General features: G+C 51.6%; 1 protein-coding gene across 2 annotated transcripts in view; it reads right to left on the bottom strand.

Moving 5' to 3' along the window:
* The window catches only part of ADGRA3 (adhesion G protein-coupled receptor A3), a 177,765-nt gene that overhangs the window by 49,969 nt on the left and 109,794 nt on the right, over positions 1 to 18,002 (bottom strand). Inside the window, exons 14-16 of one of the 2 annotated variants that reach the window (XM_075346926.1) lie at positions 9,135 to 9,343; positions 1,088 to 1,212; positions 816 to 939 (exon numbers count right to left, since the gene is read on the bottom strand). In XM_075346926.1, coding sequence (XP_075203041.1) covers positions 816 to 939; positions 1,088 to 1,212; positions 9,135 to 9,343 — 458 coding nt within the window. The remainder of the gene's footprint in view (positions 1 to 815; positions 940 to 1,087; positions 1,213 to 9,134; positions 9,344 to 18,002) is intronic. The other variant, XM_075346927.1, reaches the window with a different exon arrangement.

Here is an 18,002-nt window from a genome sequence, read left to right on the forward strand (position 1 = left end):
TGGCTTCCTCCTTCTTGCTTTGGCACTAAAACTGGAGAACCCGTGATACCATGGGGGGGGTATAGCCAGAGGGGGAGGGGCCTTGCACTTTTGATGTAGTGCTTTGTGTGGCCTCCAGAGGGCAGTAGCTATACCCCAATCGTCTGGGTCTCCCAATAAGAGCTAGAAGAAAAGGAATTTACGGTAAGTAACAAAATTCCCTTCTTTTAATTTCCCTCTTAAATGTTACCAGCGGTTTACAAATATCTTTAAGGTCACAATGCAGAGGGAACCACCCTATTCTCATTAGCACAAGGAAGTACAAGAAGCAATGGGATAACACTAAAAGGAAGATGATTCAGATTAGACATTAGGAAAAACTTTCTGACAGTGAGGGCAGTCAGGGAGTGAAACAGGCGACCACGGGAGGTGGTGAGCTCTCTATCAATGGAAATCTTCACGCGGAAGCCGGATAATCATATAGCCGGGATTATTTAGGAAAACCTGCACTCGCAGGGGGTTGGACCCGATGGCCCTTGAGGTCCCTTCCAACTCTACCATTCTATGATTCTATGCTTTCTCAGCGGCAGAGGCTGCATATCGCCGCTGATAAGCGGGACACATAGCGATTTCTAATGCAACCACCAGCTGATTAGCGGTACCTGCTCATTGCTGTACGCTATAAACACTAGACGGCACCATACTAGGTAAATATATATCATAGCTCTGCACCAGATCTGTTCTTTTTTCATAATCTATACAATGTTTGTGAGCTTTAACAGTGGGACAGCCCCTTTTTATTAGCTGTTCCGTTGCATTGAGGGGATCATACTTACAGCCTGACAAACGTTGGCGTTTCGAGTTTGGTTTATGCCTCCGACGTACACTGCACAGGTCAGGAAGATGTGAAGACTGAGGTTAACCAACATGTGCCAGGTCTTAAGGCTGACGCGGATCAGGCTGAAAAAATAAAAACACCAGTATGTCTAACAGAACAGTGTGTATAATGTATAATATATATATATATATATATATATATATATATATATAATATGCCAGTTTACACCACCTCTGTCTGGCGTATGAACCTTTTAGCTACGGATCATACCTGTGATAGTACAAGTAGCTGATAATCATTACCAGCACACACAAAAGCAGGACCACCGCAGAGGCATACACCACCGGGTGTAAGAGTGTCACAGGATGCGTGTAAGTCTCCACTCCAGTCAGATCCTTTACCAAAAAAAAAAGGGAACATTAATGTGTTAAAATGTGTTAAGGGGTTGTGTGTTTCAAAAGTTTTACCTATAGGCTCAATTAGTTATCAAGAAATAAACAAATACAAAACAATGCTTTACTCAACTTCTGTATTGCTTTCTCTATGTTTCTGGCTTACAAACAGTGAGTGGAAAACCTGACCTAATACTGGATGTGTGAACATGAATGAACGTGAGCTGCTACCTCACAGTGGATGGTGCGTTCAGGAGGCAGAGGGGAGGGAAGCAGATTTCTCTGATAAGATGCATTACAAGGTTTCTTATAACTGCTTGGACGATTGATTTATGCCAAGGTTGTTGAAAGCGCGGCTCCTTTTTAAAGCCCAACTCATTTTCTTTGATTACTAATAAGCTGCAATAACATAGATTTCCAATAGCGTTTCTGGAAATACAGCATATCCGTTTATCTAATCCTGTACAATCCCTTTAAATAAGTAGCCATTACTATGCAACAGTGTATGTTACAGAGTGGTAATATAAAACACACACACACACACACACACACACACACACACACACACGGCCTCCCTTTCTCAGTACAGAAACACTAAGGCTACATGCCCACGGGACCCATGTACCTGCGGATATATCCAAAGGTATGTCCGCAGGCTTCCTGCAGCAGCTCCCCGGAAGGAATACTCAGCTATCCATTGCTGTGGGATTCCAGCGAAATATCTGAGGTAAACCTGAGGACATTCGTGCATCTTACCTGCGGAAGTCCCGGCCTCCATCGCCATAGTGGAGAGGCAGGACATCTGCAGGTATTTCCGCAGGAATAATTGACATGCAGTTACGTGGGGCTGCGGGATATCCGCAGCATATTCCACAGCCGCATATACCGCAGCATGGACAGACATTCTCCATGTCCCATAGGATAACATGGGGAGTGTCTGTACATGCTGAAACCTGCGGATTTATCTGGAAAATCTAGAAAATCCGCAGGTTTTCCACGGCAAAATTTTCTCCCGTGGGCACAGTCTAAATCTACCACAGACAAAGCTTAGTAGCTAATCATGTATACTAGAACGCTATACGTTTCCACGCACGCTGTTACGGTATTTGCCGGTGTAATATTGTATCATATAAACCAGCTACGCTACGTGCATATTTTTGCAGTTTTTTTATGCAACCAAAAGGATTCTTGGCAGCAAAAACACTAATTCAGAACACACGCGTCACTGCGTTTTTTTGGAGGGTGCAGATTATATATGTGTTGGGTCTATTGTACGTGTTTAATACAGTTAGTTTTATTCACCAAAAGAAGGGAATTTTGTTACTTACCGTAAATTCCTTTTCTTCTAGCTCTTATTGGGAGACCCAGACGATTGGGGTATAGCTACTGCCCTCTGGAGGCCACACAAAGCACTACATCAAAAGTGCAAGGCCCCTCCCCCTCTGGCTATACCCCCCCCGTGGTATCACGGGTTCTCCAGTTTTAGTGCCAAAGCAAGAAGGAGGAAGCCAATAACTGGTTTAAACAAATTAACTCCGAATAACATCGGAGAACTGAAAAACCGTTCAACATGAACAACATGTGTACCCGCAAACAACAAAAAAACATCCCGAAGGACAACAGGGCGGGTGCTGGGTCTCCCAATAAGAGCTAGAAGAAAAGGAATTTACGGTAAGTAACAAAATTCCCTTCTTCTTCAGCGCTCTATTGGGAGACCCAGACGATTGGGACGTCCAAAAGCTGTCCCTGGGTGGGTAAAGAAATACCTCATGTTAGAGCTGCAAAACAGCCCTCCCCTACGGGGGTGTCACTGCCGCCTGCAGGACTCTTCTACCTAAGCTGGCATCCGCCGAAGCATAGGTATGCACCTGATAATGCTTGGTGAAAGTGTGCAGACTGGACCAGGTAGCTGCCTGGCACACCTGTTGAGCCGAAGCCTGGTGACGTAATGCCCAGGACGCACCCACGGCTCTGGTTGAGTGGGCTTTTAGCCCTGAAGGAACCGGAAGCCCCGCAGAACGGTAGGCCTCTAGAATTGGTTCTTTGATCCATCGAGCCAGGGTGGCTTTAGAAGCCTGCAACCCCTTGCGCGGACCAGCGACAAGGACAAAAAGTGCATCGGCACGGCGCATGGGCGCCGTGCGGGAAATGTAGATTCTGAGTGCTCTCACCAGATCTAGCAAACGTAAGTCCTTTTCATACCGGTGAACCGGATGAGGACAAAAAGAAGGCAAGGATATATCCTGATTAAGATGAAAAGAGGATACGACCTTAGGGAGAAACTCCGGAATAGGGCGCAGCACTACCTTGTCCTGGTGGAACACCAGGAAGGGAGCCTTGGATGACAGAGCTGCCAGCTCAGACACTCGCCGAAGCGATGTGATCGCAACAAGAAACGCCACTTTCTGTGACAGCCGAGAAAAGGAAACTTCCTTCAGAGGCTCGAAGGGCGGCTTCTGGAGAGCAACTAGTACCCTGTTCAGATCCCATGGATCTAACGGCCGCTTGTACGGGGGCACAATATGACAGACCCCCTGCAGGAACGTGCGCACCTTAGAAAGACGTGCTAGACGCTTCTGAAAAAACACGGATAGTGCCGAAACTTGCCCTTTAAGGGAGCTGAGCGACAAGCCCTTTTCTAACCCCGATTGCAGGAAGGAAAGAAACTTGGGCAATGCAAATGGCCAGGGAGACACTCCCTGAGCAGAGCACCAGGATAAAAAAATCTTCCACGTTCTGTGGTAGATCTTAGCCGAATTCGACTTTCTAGCTTGTCTCATTGTGGCAACGACTCCTTGAGATAATCCTGCAGATGCTAGGATCCAGGACTCAATGGCCACACAGTCAGGTTCAGGGCCGCAGAATTCTGATGGAAAAACGGCCCTTGGGACAGTAAGTCTGGTCGGTCTGGCAGTGACCACGGTCGACCGATCGTGAGATGCCACAGATCCGGATACCACGACCTCCTCGGCCAGTCTGGAGCGACGAGTATGATGCGGCTGCACTCGGATCTGATCTTGCGTAGCACTCTGGGCAAGAGCGCCAGAGGCGGAAACACGTATGGGAGCTGAAACTGCGACCAATCTTGAACCAAGGCGTCTGCCGCCAGAGCTCTTTGATCGCGCGACCTCGCCATGAATGCCGGGACCTTGTTGTTGTGCCGGGACGCCATTAGGTCGACGTCCGGCACTCCCCAGCGGCGACAGATTTCCTGAAACACGTCCGGGTGAAGGGACCATTCCCCTGCGTCCATGCCCTGGCGACTGAGGAAGTCTGCTTCCCAGTTTTCTACGCCTGGGATGTGAACCGCGGATATGGTGGATGCTCTGTCCTCCACCCACATTAGAATGCGCCGGACTTCTTGGAAGGCTTGCCGACTGCGCGTCCCTCCTTGGTGGTTGATGTATGCCACCGCTCTGGAGTTGTCCGATTGGATTCGGATCTGCTTTCCTTCCAGCCACTGTTGGAAGGCCAGTAGAGCAAGATACACTGCCCTGATCTCCAGAACATTGATCTGAAGGGTGGACTCCTGCGGAGTCCACGTCCCCTGAGCCCTGTGGTGGAGAAATACTGCTCCCCACCCTGACAGACTCGCATCTGTCGTGACTACTGCCCAGGATGGGGGCAGGAAGGATCTTCCCTGAGACAATGAGGTGGGAAGGAGCCACCATTGTAGGGAGTCCTTGGCCGTCTGGGAAAGCGAGACTTTCCTGTCCAGGGACGTTGACTTCCCGTCCCATTGGCGGAGAATGTCCCATTGAAGTGGGCGCAGATGAAACTGCGCAAAGGGAACTGCTTCCATGGCTGCCACCATCTTCCCTAGGAAATGCATGAGGCGCCGCAAGGGATGCAACTGGCCCTGCAGGAGAGATTGCACCCCTGTCTGTAGTGACCGCTGCTTGTTCAGCGGAAGCTTCACTATCGCTGCTAGAGTATGAAACTCCATGCCAAGATACGTTAGTGATTGAGTCGGTGATAGGATCGACTTTGGAAAGTTGATGATCCATCCGAAAGACTGTAGGGTCTCCAGCGTAGCATTCAGGCTGTGCTGACATGCCTCTTGAGAGGGAGCTTTGACCAATAAATCGTCTAGGTAAGGGATCACCGAGTGTCCCTGAGAGTGCAAGACTGCTACCACCGCCGCCATGACCTTGGTGAAGACCCGTGGGGCTGTCGCCAGACCAAATGGCAGAGCTACGAACTGAAAATGGTCGTCTCCTATCACAAAACGTAGAAAACGTTGATGTTCTGTAGCAATTGGCACGTGGAGATAAGCATCTTTGATGTCTATTGAGGCAAGGAAGTCTCCTCTGGACATTGAGGCAATGACAGAACGCAGGGTTTCCATCCGGAACTTCCTGGCGTGCACATGTTTGTTGAGCCGTTTTAGGTCCAGAACAGGACGGAACGAGCCGTCCTTTTTTGGAACCACAAAGAGATTGGAGTAAAACCCTTGCCCTTGTTCCTGAGGAGGGACAGGGATCACCACTCCTTCCGCTCTTAGGGAGTCCACCGCCTGCAGCAGAGCATCTGCTCGGTCTGGATGTGGGGAGGTTCTGAAGAACCGAGCTGGAGGACGAGAATTGAACTCGATTCTGTACCCGCGAGACAAAATGTCCGTCACCCACCGGTCTTTGACCTGTGACATCCAAATGCCGGAAAAGCGGGAGAGCCTGCCCCCGACCGGCGATGCGGAGGGAGGGGGCTGGAAGTCATGAGGTAGCCGCTTTGGAAGCGGTACCTCCATTTGCTTTCTTGGGGCGCGTGTGAGCCCGCCACGAATCTGAGCTTCTTTGCGTCCTCTGAGTCCCTTTGGACGAGGTAAATGGTGTCTTGCCCGAACCTCGAAAGGACTGAAACCTCTGCTGCCACTTTTTCTGCTGAGGTTTGGTTGTTCTGGGTTGTGGTAAAGAGGAGTCTTTACCCTTGGACTGCTTAATGATATCAGCCAATGGCTCGCCAAACAGTCTATCTCTAGATAAAGGCAAACTGGTTAAACATTTTTTGGAACCAGCATCTGCTTTCCAGTCCTTTAACCACAAGGCTCTGCGCAAAACTACCGAATTGGCAGACGCCATTGAGGTGCGACTGGTAGATTCTAGGACCGCATTGATAGCGTAAGACGCAAACGCCGACATCTGCGTGGTAAGGTGCGCCACTTGCGGCACTGCTGGATGTATGATAGCATCCACTTTTGCTAAGCCAGCTGAAATAGCCTGGAGTGCCCATACGGCTGCGAATGCCGGAGCAAACGACGCGCCGATAGCTTCATAGACAGATTTTAACCAAAGGTCCATCTGTCTGTCATTGGCATCTTTAAGTGAAGCGCCATCCTCCACTGCAACTATAGACCTAGCTGCGAGTTTGGAAATCGGGGGGTCTACCTTTGGACACTGTGTCCAGCGCTTGACCACCTCAGGGGGGAAAGGGAAACGCGTATCTTTAGATCGTTTAGAGAAACGCCTTTCTGGGTGAGCGTCGTGCTTCTGGATTGATTCTCTGAAGTCAGCGTGATCCAACAAAGCACTCAATTTACGCTTGGGATAAAGGAAACGAAACTTCTCCTGCTCCGCGGCCGCCTCTTCTGCTGAAGGGGCTGGGGGAGAAATATCCAACAGCCTATTGATGGCTGAGATAAGGTCGTTTACCATGGCATCCCCATCAGGGGTATCCAGGTTGAGAGGGGTTCCAGGAATGGATTCCTGATCACTCTCATCAGACACATCACAGGGAGACTGATTGCGCTGAGACCCTGAGCAGTGTGATGACGCCGAGGGTCTTTCCCAGCGAGCTCGCTTAGGGTGGCTGGGGCTATCATCTGAGTCATAATCCTCGGCCTGTGAAGCCGGGGACCCCCCTGTGGGCTGGATTAATTCCAAGTGAGGGGGACCTGAGGACAGAGGCCTCGCCGTGCCCAAAGACTGAGCCCCATGCATAGATTGCAAGGTTTCAAGGATTTTTGCCATAGACACAGACATATTATCAGCAAAAACTGCAAAGTCTGTCCCTGTCACCGGGGCAGAACTTACAAGCGTCTCAGCCTGGGTCACTACCTCTCCTGACTCCGGCTGGCGAAGCAGTACCGGGTCGGAGCATTGCACACAATGGGGGTCATCGGAGCCTGCTGGTAGATTAGCCCCACATGCAGCACACGCAGTATACACAGCCCTAGCCTTGGCAGCCTTGCGTTTTGAGGATGGCATGTTGTTGCTTCCACAGAGGATCTGGGAGATGCAGCCAGAAGCGACCTCACAGTGCAAGAAATACAATATCTCTATATCCTACACAGTACACCGATACACCGTGAGGCACTAGAGGGACCAGCACAGAAAAATCGCTTACCGCCCGCTTAAAAAGCGGGTGTGTGGTCGCCAGATAGCCCCTAGTCCAGGTCTCCCAGAGCCTTGCGTCCTTCCTCCAGCCAGACTGCATGTAATGGCTGCCGGCGTCCTGAGAGAGAAGGGGGGCGGGCCCTGGGCGTTCCTGGCTAAGAGCGGGAAGCCTGCTTCCCTCTGTGCCTAGTGTGAGGGCTGGAGCATGTAAATCAGGCTCCAGCCCTCGTCGCTGCTAGCGAACAGCGTCTCTCCCCTACCCTGAATGACAGGGTGGGGGCGGGAACGAATCGGAGCTGCCGGCGTCCTAGGCCCAAAAAGCCGGGGACTCAATTTATAACCGCCGCCGCCGTAAAAGCGCGGACGGCGGATCCCCGGCGCACCACAAGTCACAGCAGCGCCGCCCGGTCCAGAGGGGGTCGGCGCTGCGTTCCCATACACAAAAAATCCCCCAGTAATCTGTAGGGACACCAACTCCAACGTTGCGGTCCCCGGCGCACTACAACACCCAGCCAGCCCGGAGTGTGTCTGTGCCTGCCGGGGACACAGAGTACCTGTATGATGCAGGGCCTGTCCCTGATCGTACTCCTGCTCCGTCTCCATCAGGTTCTAATGGGTCTGTGGATGGAGCCCGGCGTCAGAGCTGAGAGGCCGGCAGGATCCCACTTCCACAGAGCCCTACCAGGGGATGTGGAAGGAAAACAGCATGTCAGGCTCCAGCCCTGTACCAGCAATAGGTACCTCAACCTTACAACACCATCCAGGGGTGAGAAGGGAGCATGCTGGGGACACTATATGTGTCCTCTTTTCTTCCATCCGAAATAGTCAGCAGCTACTGCTGACTAAAATCTGTGGAGCTATGCATGGAATGTCTGACCTCCTTCGCACACAAAGCTAAAACTGGAGAACCCGTGATACCACGGGGGGGGGGGTATAGCCAGAGGGGGAGGGGCCTTGCACTTTTGATGTAGTGCTTTGTGTGGCCTCCAGAGGGCAGTAGCTATACCCCAATCGTCTGGGTCTCCCAATAGAGCGCTGAAGAAATGCTTCCTGTGACCTTTGCAGCATTTTTTTTCACTTTCTCATTGCTTCCTGAGGGTGAAAAAATGCTGCAGAAACACTGGAAAGAATGGACATGCTGCAGATTTCCAAAATGCCGCAAAAACACTGGAAAGAATGGACATGCTGCAGATTTCCAAAATGCTGCAAAAACACTGCAAAGAATGGACATGCTGCAGATTTCCAAAATGCTGCAAAAACACTGCAAAGAATGGACATGCTGCAGATTTCCAAAATGCTGCAAAAACACTGCAAAGAATGGACATGCTGCAGATTTCCAAAATGCTGCAAAAACACTGCAAAGAATGGACATGCTGCAGATTACTAAAATGCTGCAATTCTCAAAATCGGTCAGAAACCCCCGCCCAAAACAAACAAGTGTGTGCATGAGATTTCTGAACTGGCACAGCTTTGGCTGGTACTGCAAAACACAGCTTCTTTTCGGCAGAATAAAAAGCGGTGTGTGACATAGCCTGACAATGTTCCCAGGCTTCGTGCACTATGTGGCGGGTTGTGCTGGGCTGATAATCCTACCATTAGCACAGCGTAGTTGCTGAGCGTGTGGCACTGTATTGTAGTAATATTCTCGTCGGAGGTCAGGATACTGCAGCCTTCAGACTTCCATCCGCCTTGTCCATCAAGAAGGTCAAAGTCCCACTGGGCGGCTACAGGGTCCTTCCCATGAGCGATGCGACGGAGGGTGATGTTAATGGGCACGCTGGGAGGGTTCTTGTTTGGGCCATCTAAAAAGAAAGAAAAAAAACAAATAAAAAATAAATCATATGCTCAGCATAATTATGAGTGACTTTCAATCCCATGAGGCATTTGGACATTCAGATTGTATATCCAAATACTATGTATGGCATATTTCAACACAGATTATCAGGGTTCTGGCATGGCATCCTCTGTCCGATCTATGGCAAAACAAGGAGTGAGAAGTTCTTACTTTGATGCTTCATGTCTTGGCCGCTGTTCACACCATTTTACTGCTCAGCAGAACAAAATCTGTTTTTTTTCGTTTTCCCAGCATCACCGCAAACATTAGGGACTAGAAATGCAATGTCCTACAATGTACACCATTAAAATCCCTTGGTTTAAATGGGTAAATGGACATTTTTTTTCACCGATGGAGTGGCGCCTTAAATCTAAAGGGTGCTTTACATGCTACGACATCGCTAGCGATCTCGTTAGTGATGTGACACGCCAGATCGCAGATGCGATCTGCAGAGATCGCACATGTGACCGGCGCTATAAAACCAACCTATGTGCGATCTCGGCAAATCGCATCTGCGATCTGGCGTGTCACATTGCTAAAGAGATCGCTAGCGATGTCGCAGCATGTAAAGCACCCTTAAGTCCCCAGCCCCCGACATTTTTACCTTTATTCGGCATTGCTCCGGTCCTGCGGTGCCATCATGTGCTCGTAGCTTCTGACTGAACGGAAGTCAGAAGTTACATCACAAGCTCCCAATGCAAGTCTATGAGAGACAAAATGTGGCTCTCATAGACTTGAATTGAGTTGTGACCTCCAGCACACTCCATGAAATACTGGAGCGGCTGGCAGGTCGGTCACAAATCACTGGAGACCGACAGGAGCAACGCTGGAAACCTATGACGCGAGTATAAGACAGGGGAGGAGGACTTAAATTTAAAGCACTACTTCAGCGGGGAAATGGAAAAACCCTGCTGGAGTGGTGCTCTAAGAAGCTCCTACCACTAGCTGAACTGTACTGTACCTTACCTTGCTTCTCTACCCAAACATATATACCCTCATGTCATGGTTCTCATAGAACATCTCAGCTTAGCAATTCTATGTATGTGTATGTGCGGCCAGCACCAGTGGGCTCTTATATACACATTCTAACATGCCGTATATAAAAAGGAGTGCAGGCCGCTGTGTAGAATTGAAAGAAGGGAATTTTGTTTACTTACCGTAAATTCCTTTTCTTCTAGCTCCTATTGGGAGACCCAGACAATTGGGGTGTATAGCTACTGCCTCCGGAGGCCACACAAAGTATTACACTTTAAAAAGTGTAACCCCTCCCCTCTGCCTATACACCCTCCCGTGCATCACGGGTCCATCAGTTTTGGTGCCAAAGCAGGAAGGAGGAACTTATAAATTGGTCTAAGGTAAATTCAATCCGAAGGATGTTCGGAGAACTGAAACCATGAACCAAAAGAACCCTTCAACATGTGTACACAAAAGAACAACAGCCCGAAGGGAACAGGGGCGGGTGCTGGGTCTCCCAATAGGAGCTAGAAGAAGAAGGGAATTTTGTTACTTACCGTAAATTCCTTTTCTTCTAGCTCTTATTGGGAGACCCAGACGATTGGGGTATAGCTACTGCCCTCCGGAGGCCACACAAAGCACTACACTAAAAAGTGCAAGGCCCCTCCCCTTCTGGCTATACCCCCCCGTGGTATCACGGGTTCTCCAGTTTTAGTGCCAAAGCAAGAAGGAGGAAGCCAATAACTGGTTTAAACAAATTAACTCCGAATAACGTCGGAGAACTGAAAAACCGTTCAACATGAACAACATGTGTACCCGCAAACAACAAAAAAATCCCGAAGGACAACAGGGCGGGTGCTGGGTCTCCCAATAAGAGCTAGAAGAAAAGGAATTTACGGTAAGTAACAAAATTCCCTTCTTCTTCAGCGCTCTATTGGGAGACCCAGACGATTGGGACGTCCAAAAGCTGTCCCTGGGTGGGTAAAGAGATACCTCATGTTAGAGCTGCAAAACAGCCCTCCCCTACGGGGGTGTCACTGCCGCCTGCAGGACTCTTCTACCTAAGCTGGCATCCGCCGAAGCATAGGTATGCACCTGATAATGCTTGGTGAAAGTGTGCAGACTCGACCAGGTAGCTGCCTGGCACACTTGTTGAGCCGAAGCCTGGTGTCGTAATGCCCAGGACGCACCCACGGCTCTGGTTGAGTGGGCTTTTAGCCCTGAAGGAACCGGAAGCCCCGCAGAACGGTAGGCCTCTAGAATTGGTTCTTTGATCCATCGAGCCAGGGTGGCTTTAGAAGCCTGCAACCCCTTGCGCGGACCAGCGACAAGGACAAAAAGTGCATCGGAACGGCGCATGGGCGCCGTGCGGGAAATGTAGATTCTGAGTGCTCTCACCAGATCTAGCAAACGTAAGTCCTTTTCATACCGGTGAACCAGATGAGGACAAAAGGAAGGCAAGGATATATCCTGATTAAGATGAAACGAGGATACGACCTTAGGGAGAAACTCCGGAATGGGGCGCAGCACCACCTTGTCCTGGTGGAACACCAGGAAGGGAGCCTTGGATGACAGAGCTGCCAGCTCCGACACTCGCCGAAGCGATGTGATCGCAACAAGAAACGCCACTTTCTGTGACAGGCGAGAAAAGGAAACTTCCTTCAGAGGCTCGAAAGGCGGCTTCTGGAGAGTAACTAGTACCCTGTTCAGATCCCATGGATCTAACGGCCGCCTGTACGGGGGCACAATATGACAGACCCCCTGCAGGAACGTGCGCACCTTAGGAAGACGTGCTAGACGCTTCTGAAAAAACACGGATAGTGCCGAGACTTGCCCTTTAAGGGAGCTGAGCGACAAGCCCTTTTCCAACCCCGATTGCAGGAAGGAAAGAAAGGTGGGCAATGCAAATGGCCAAGGGGATACTCTCTGTGCAGAGCACCAGGATAAGAAAATCTTCCACGTTTTGTGGTAGATCTTAGCAGACGTTGACTTCCTAGCTTGTCTCATTGTGGCTACGACTCCTTGAGATAATCCTGCGGACGCTAGGATCCAGGACTCAATGGCCACACAGTCAGGTTCAGGGCCGCAGAATTCTGATGGAAAAACGGCCCTTGGGACAGTAAGTCTGGTCGGTCTGGCAGTGACCACGGTCGACCGACCGTGAGATGCCACAGATCCGGATACCACGATCTCCTCGGCCAGTCTGGGGCGACGAGTATGACGCGGCTGCAATCGGATCTGATCTTGCGTAACACTCTGGGCAAGAGTGCCAGAGGTGGGAAGACGTATGGGAGCCGGAACTGCGACCAATCTTGAACTAATGCGTCTGCCGCCAGAGCTCTTTGATCGCGCGACCTCGCCATGAATGCCGGGACCTTGTTGTTGTGCCGGGACGCCATTAGGTCGACGTCCGGCACTCCTCATCGGCGACAGATTTCCTGAAACACGTCCGGGTGAAGGGACCACTCCCCTGCGTCCATGCCCTGGCGACTGAGGAAGTCTGCTTCCCAATTTTCTACGCCTGGGATGTGAACCGCGGATATGGTGGAGGCTGTGTCCTCCACCCACATTAGAATGCGCCGGACTTCTTGGAATGCTTGCCGACTGCGCGTCCCTCCTTGGTGGTTGATGTATGCCACCGCTGTGGAGTTGTCCGACTGGATTCGGATCTGCTTTCCTTCCAGCCACTGTTGGAAGGCCAGTAGGGCAAGATACACTGCCCTGATTTCGAGAACATTGATCTGAAGGGTGGACTCCTGCGGAGTCCACGTCCCCTGGGCCCTGTGGTGGAGAAACACTGCTCCCCACCCTGACAGACTCGCATCTGTCGTGACCACTGCCCAGGATGGGGGCAGGAAGGATCTTCCCTGAGACAATGAGGTGGGAAGGAGCCACCATTGTAGAGAGTCCTTGGCCGTCTGGGAAAGAGAGACTTTCCTGTCCAGGGACGTTGACTTCCCGTCCCATTGGCGGAGAATGTCCCATTGAAGTGGACGCAGATGAAACTGCGCAAAGGGAACTGCTTCCATGGCTGCCACCATCTTCCCGAGGAAGTGCATGAGGCGCCGTAAGGGGTGCGACTGGCCTTGAAGGAGGGATTGCACCCCTGTCTGTAGGGACCGCTGCTTGGTCAGCGGAAGCTTCACTCTCGCTGCTCGAGTATGAAACTCCATGCCAAGATACGTTAGCGACTGTGACGGTGACAGATTCGACTTTGGAAAGTTGATGATCCATCCGAACGTCTGTAGAGTCTCCAGCGTAGCATGTAGACTGAGTTGGCATGCCTCTTGAGAGGGTGCCTTGACAAGTAGATCGTCTAGGTAAGGGATCACCGAGTGTCCCTGAGAGTGCAAGACTGCTACCACCGCCGCCATGACCTTGGTGAAGACCCGGGGGGCTGTCGCCAGACCGAATGGCAGAGCTACGAACTGAAGATGGTCGTTTCCTATCACAAAACGTAGAAAACGTTGATGTTCTGTAGCAATTGGCACGTGGAGATAAGCATCTTTGATGTCTATTGAGGCAAGGAAGTCTCCTTGAGACATTGAGGCAACGACAGAGCGGAGGGTTTCCATCCGGAACCGTCTGGCGTGCACATGTTTGTTGAGCAGCTTTAGATCCAGAACAGGACGGAACGAGCCGTCCTTTTTTGGAACCACAAAGAGATTGGAGTAAAATCCTCGCCCTTGTTCCTGAGGCGGTACAGGAACCACTACTCCTTCCGCTCTTAGGGAGTCCACCGCCTGCAGCAGGGCATCTGCTCGGTCTGGATGTGGGGAGGTTCTGAAGAACCGAGCTGGAGGACGAGAACTGAACTCGATTCTGTACCCGCGAGACAAAATGTCCGTCACCCACCGGTCTTTGACCTGTGACATCCAAATGTCGGAAAAGCGGGAGAGCCTGCCCCCAACCGGAGATGCGGAGGGGGGGGGGCTGGAAGTCATGAGGTAGCCGCTTTGGAAGCGGTTCCTCCATTTGCTTTCTTGGGGCGTGCGTGAGCCCGCCAGGAATCTGAGACTCTTTGCGTCCTCTGAGTCCCTTTGGACGAGGAGAATTGTGTCTTGCCCGAACCTCGAAAGGACTGAAACCTCTGCTGCCATTTTTTCTGCTGAGGTTTGCTTGATCTGGGCTGGGGTAAGGAAGAGTCTTTACCCTTGGACTGTTTAATGATGTCAGCCAATGGCTCGCCAAACAGTCTATCTCTAGATAAAGGCAAGCTGGTTAAACATTTTTTGGAACCAGCATCTGCTTTCCAGTCCTTTAACCACAAGGCTCTGCGCAAAACTACCGAATTGGCGGACGCCATTGAGGTGCGGCTGGTAGATTCTAGGACCGCATTGATAGCGTAAGACGCAAACGCAGACATCTGCGAGGTAAGGGACGCCACTTGCGGCGCCGCTGGATGTATGATAGCATCCACTTTTGCTAAACCAGCTGAAATAGCTTGGAGTGCCCATACGGCTGCGAATGCTGGAGCAAACGACGCGCCGATAGCTTCATAGACAGATTTTAACCAAAGGTCCATCTGTCTGTCATTGGCATCCTTAAGTGAAGCGCCATCCTCCACTGCAACTATGGATCTAGCTGCAAGTTTGGAAATCGGGGGGTCTACTTTTGGACACTGGGTCCAGCGCTTGACCACATCAGGGGGGAAAGGAAAACGTGTATCCTTAGAACGTTTAGAGAAACGCCTTTCTGGATGAGCGTCGTGTTTCTGGATTGATTCTCTGAAGTCAGAGTGATCCAAGAAAGCACTCAATTTACGCTTGGGATAGAGGAAACGAAACTTCTCCTGCTCTGCAGCTGCCTCCTCTGCAGAAGGAGCTGGGGGAGAAATATCCAACAGTCTATTGATGGCTGAGATAAGATCGTTTACCATGGCGTCCCCATCCGGGGTATCCAGATTGAGAGGGGTTCCAGGATAAGACTCCTGATCACTCTCTTCAGACGCATCACAGGGCGACTGATTGCGCTGAGACCCTGAGCAGTGTGATGACGTTGAGGGTCTTTCCCAGCGAGCTCGCTTAGGGTGGCTGGGGCTATCATCTGAGTCATAATACTCAGCCTGGGAAGCCGGGGACCCCCTTGCAGTCTGGACTAATTCCAACTGAGGGGGATTAGAGGACAGAGACCTCGCCGTGTCCATAGACTGAGCCCCAGTCATGGATTGCAAAGTTTCAAGGATTTTTGCCATAGTCACAGACATTCCATCAGCAAAAACTGCAAAGTCTGTCCCTGACACCGGGGCAGGACTTACAAGCGTCTCAGCCTGGGTCACTACCCCTCCGGACTCCGGCTGGCGAAGCAGCACCGGATCTGAGCATTGCACACAATGGGGGTCTTTGGAACCCGCTGGTAGAGCAGCCCCACATGCAGCACACGCAGTGTACACAGCCCTAGCCTTGGCAGCCTTGCGTTTTGTGGATGACATGTTGCTGCCTCCTCAGAGCGATCTGGGGTATCCAGCCAGGAAGCGACCTTACAGTGCAAGAAATAACTAAATATATATATCTGGTGACACAGTACACCAATACACACTGAGGCACTAGAGGGGCCAGCTGAAATGCCGCTTACCGCCCGCTTAAGAGCGGGTGTGTGATCTCCAAAAGCCCCCTAGTCCAGGTCTCCCAGAGCCTTGCGTCCTTCCTCTAGCCAGACTGCATGTAATGGCTGCCGGCGTCCTGGGAGAGGAGGGGGGGCGGGCCCTGGGCGTTCCTGGCTAAGAGCGGGAAGCCTGCTTCCCTCTGTGCCTAGTGAGAGGGCTGGAGCATGTAAATCAGGCTCCAGCCCTCGTCGCTGCTGCGAAACAGCGTCTCTCCCCTACCCTGATTGACAGGGTGGGGGCGGGAACGAAGCGGAGCTAGGCCGCAAAAGCCGGGGACTGGATTTATAAACGCCGCCGCCGTAAAAGCGCGGTCGGCGTGTCCCCGGCGCACCACAAGTCACAGCAGCGCCGCCCGGTCCAGTGGGGGTCGGCGCTGCGTTCCCACAACACAAAGTCCCCCAGTAAACTGTAGGAACACTAACTCCAAAGTTACGGTCCCCGGCGCACTACAACACCCAGCCAGCCCGGAGTGTGTCTGTGCCTGCCGGGGACACAGAGTACCTGTATGATGCAGGGCCTTGTCCCTGATTGTACTCCTGCTCCATATCCATCAGGTTCAACTGGGTCTGTGGATGGAGCCCGGCGTCAGAGCTTAGAGGCCGGCAGGATCCCACTTCCACAGAGCCCTACAAGGGGATGTGGAAGGAAAACAGCATGTGGGGCTCCAGCCTCTGTACCAGCAATAGGTACCTCAACCTTACAACACCATCCACGGGTGAGAAGGGAGCATGCTGGGGGCCCTATATGGGCCCTCTTTTCTTCCATCCGAAATAGTCAGCAGCTACTGCTGACTAAAATCTGTGGAGCTATGCGTGGATGTCTGACCTCCTTCGCACAAAGCTTGAAAACTGGAGAACCCGTGATACCACGGGGGGGTATAGCCAGAAGGGGAGGGGCCTTGCACTTTTTAGTGTAGTGCTTTGTGTGGCCTCCGGAGGGCAGTAGCTATACCCCAATCGTCTGGGTCTCCCAATAGAGCGCTGAAGAAAAGGAATTTACGGTAAGTAAACAAAATTCCCTTCTTTGTCGCTCCATTGGGAGACCCAGACAATTGGGATGTCCAAAAGCAGTCCCTGGGTGGGTAAAAGAATAACTCGATAAAACGAGCCGAAAAAACGGCCCTCTCTTACAGGTGAGCAACCGCCTCCTGAAGGACTCGCCTACCTAGGCTGGCATCTGCCACAGCATAGGCATGAACCTGATAGTGTTTCATGAAAATGTGCAGACTCGACCAGGTAGTGCTGACACACCTGCTGAGCCGTAGCCTGGTGACGCAATGCCCAGGATGCCTCTGCGGCTCTGGTAGAATTGGCTTTCAGCTCTAAAGGAATCGGAAGCCCAGAAGAACGGTAGGCTTCAAGGGTCAGTTCCTTGATCCAACGAGCCAAGGTTGACTTGGAAGCCTGCGACCTCTTACGCTGGCCAGTGACCAGGACAAAGAGCGCATCAGAAAGGCGCGGGGGCGCAGTGCGCGAAAGAAGAGCCGGAGTGTTCTTCCGAGATCTAACAAGTGCAATCCTTTTCACAATTGTGAACTGGATGAGAGCCAAAAGAAGGTAAGGAGATATCCTGATTGAGAAGAAAAGGAGGATACGAGCTTAAGTAGGAATTCCGGGACCGGACGCAGAACCACTTCATCCTGGCGAAACACCAGGAAGGGGGCTTGCATGACAGCGCTGCTAGCTCAGACACTCTCCGAAGTGATGTGCCTGCCACTAGGAAGACCACCTTCTGCGAAAGGCGTGATAGAGAAAACTCTGAGAACACTAAGAGCCAGAACTCAATGGCCACCCAGTCAGGTTGAAGACCGCAGAATTCAGATGGACAATGGCCCTTGAGACAGCAAGTCTGGTCGGTCCGGGAGTGCCCACGGTCGACCCACCGTGAGGTGCCACAGATCCAGGTATCACGACCTCCTCGGCCAGTCTGGAGCGACGAGGATGGCGCGTCTGCAGTCGGACCCGATCTTGAGTAACACTCTGGGCAGCAGCGCCAGAGGAGGAAATACATAAGGCAGTCGAAATTGCGACCAGACCTGAACTGATGCGTCCGCCGCCAGCGCTCTGTG

This window comes from Anomaloglossus baeobatrachus, chromosome 1 (genome assembly GCF_048569485.1).
Source record: "Anomaloglossus baeobatrachus isolate aAnoBae1 chromosome 1, aAnoBae1.hap1, whole genome shotgun sequence".
Classification (NCBI taxonomy): Eukaryota; Metazoa; Chordata; class Amphibia; order Anura; family Aromobatidae; genus Anomaloglossus; species Anomaloglossus baeobatrachus.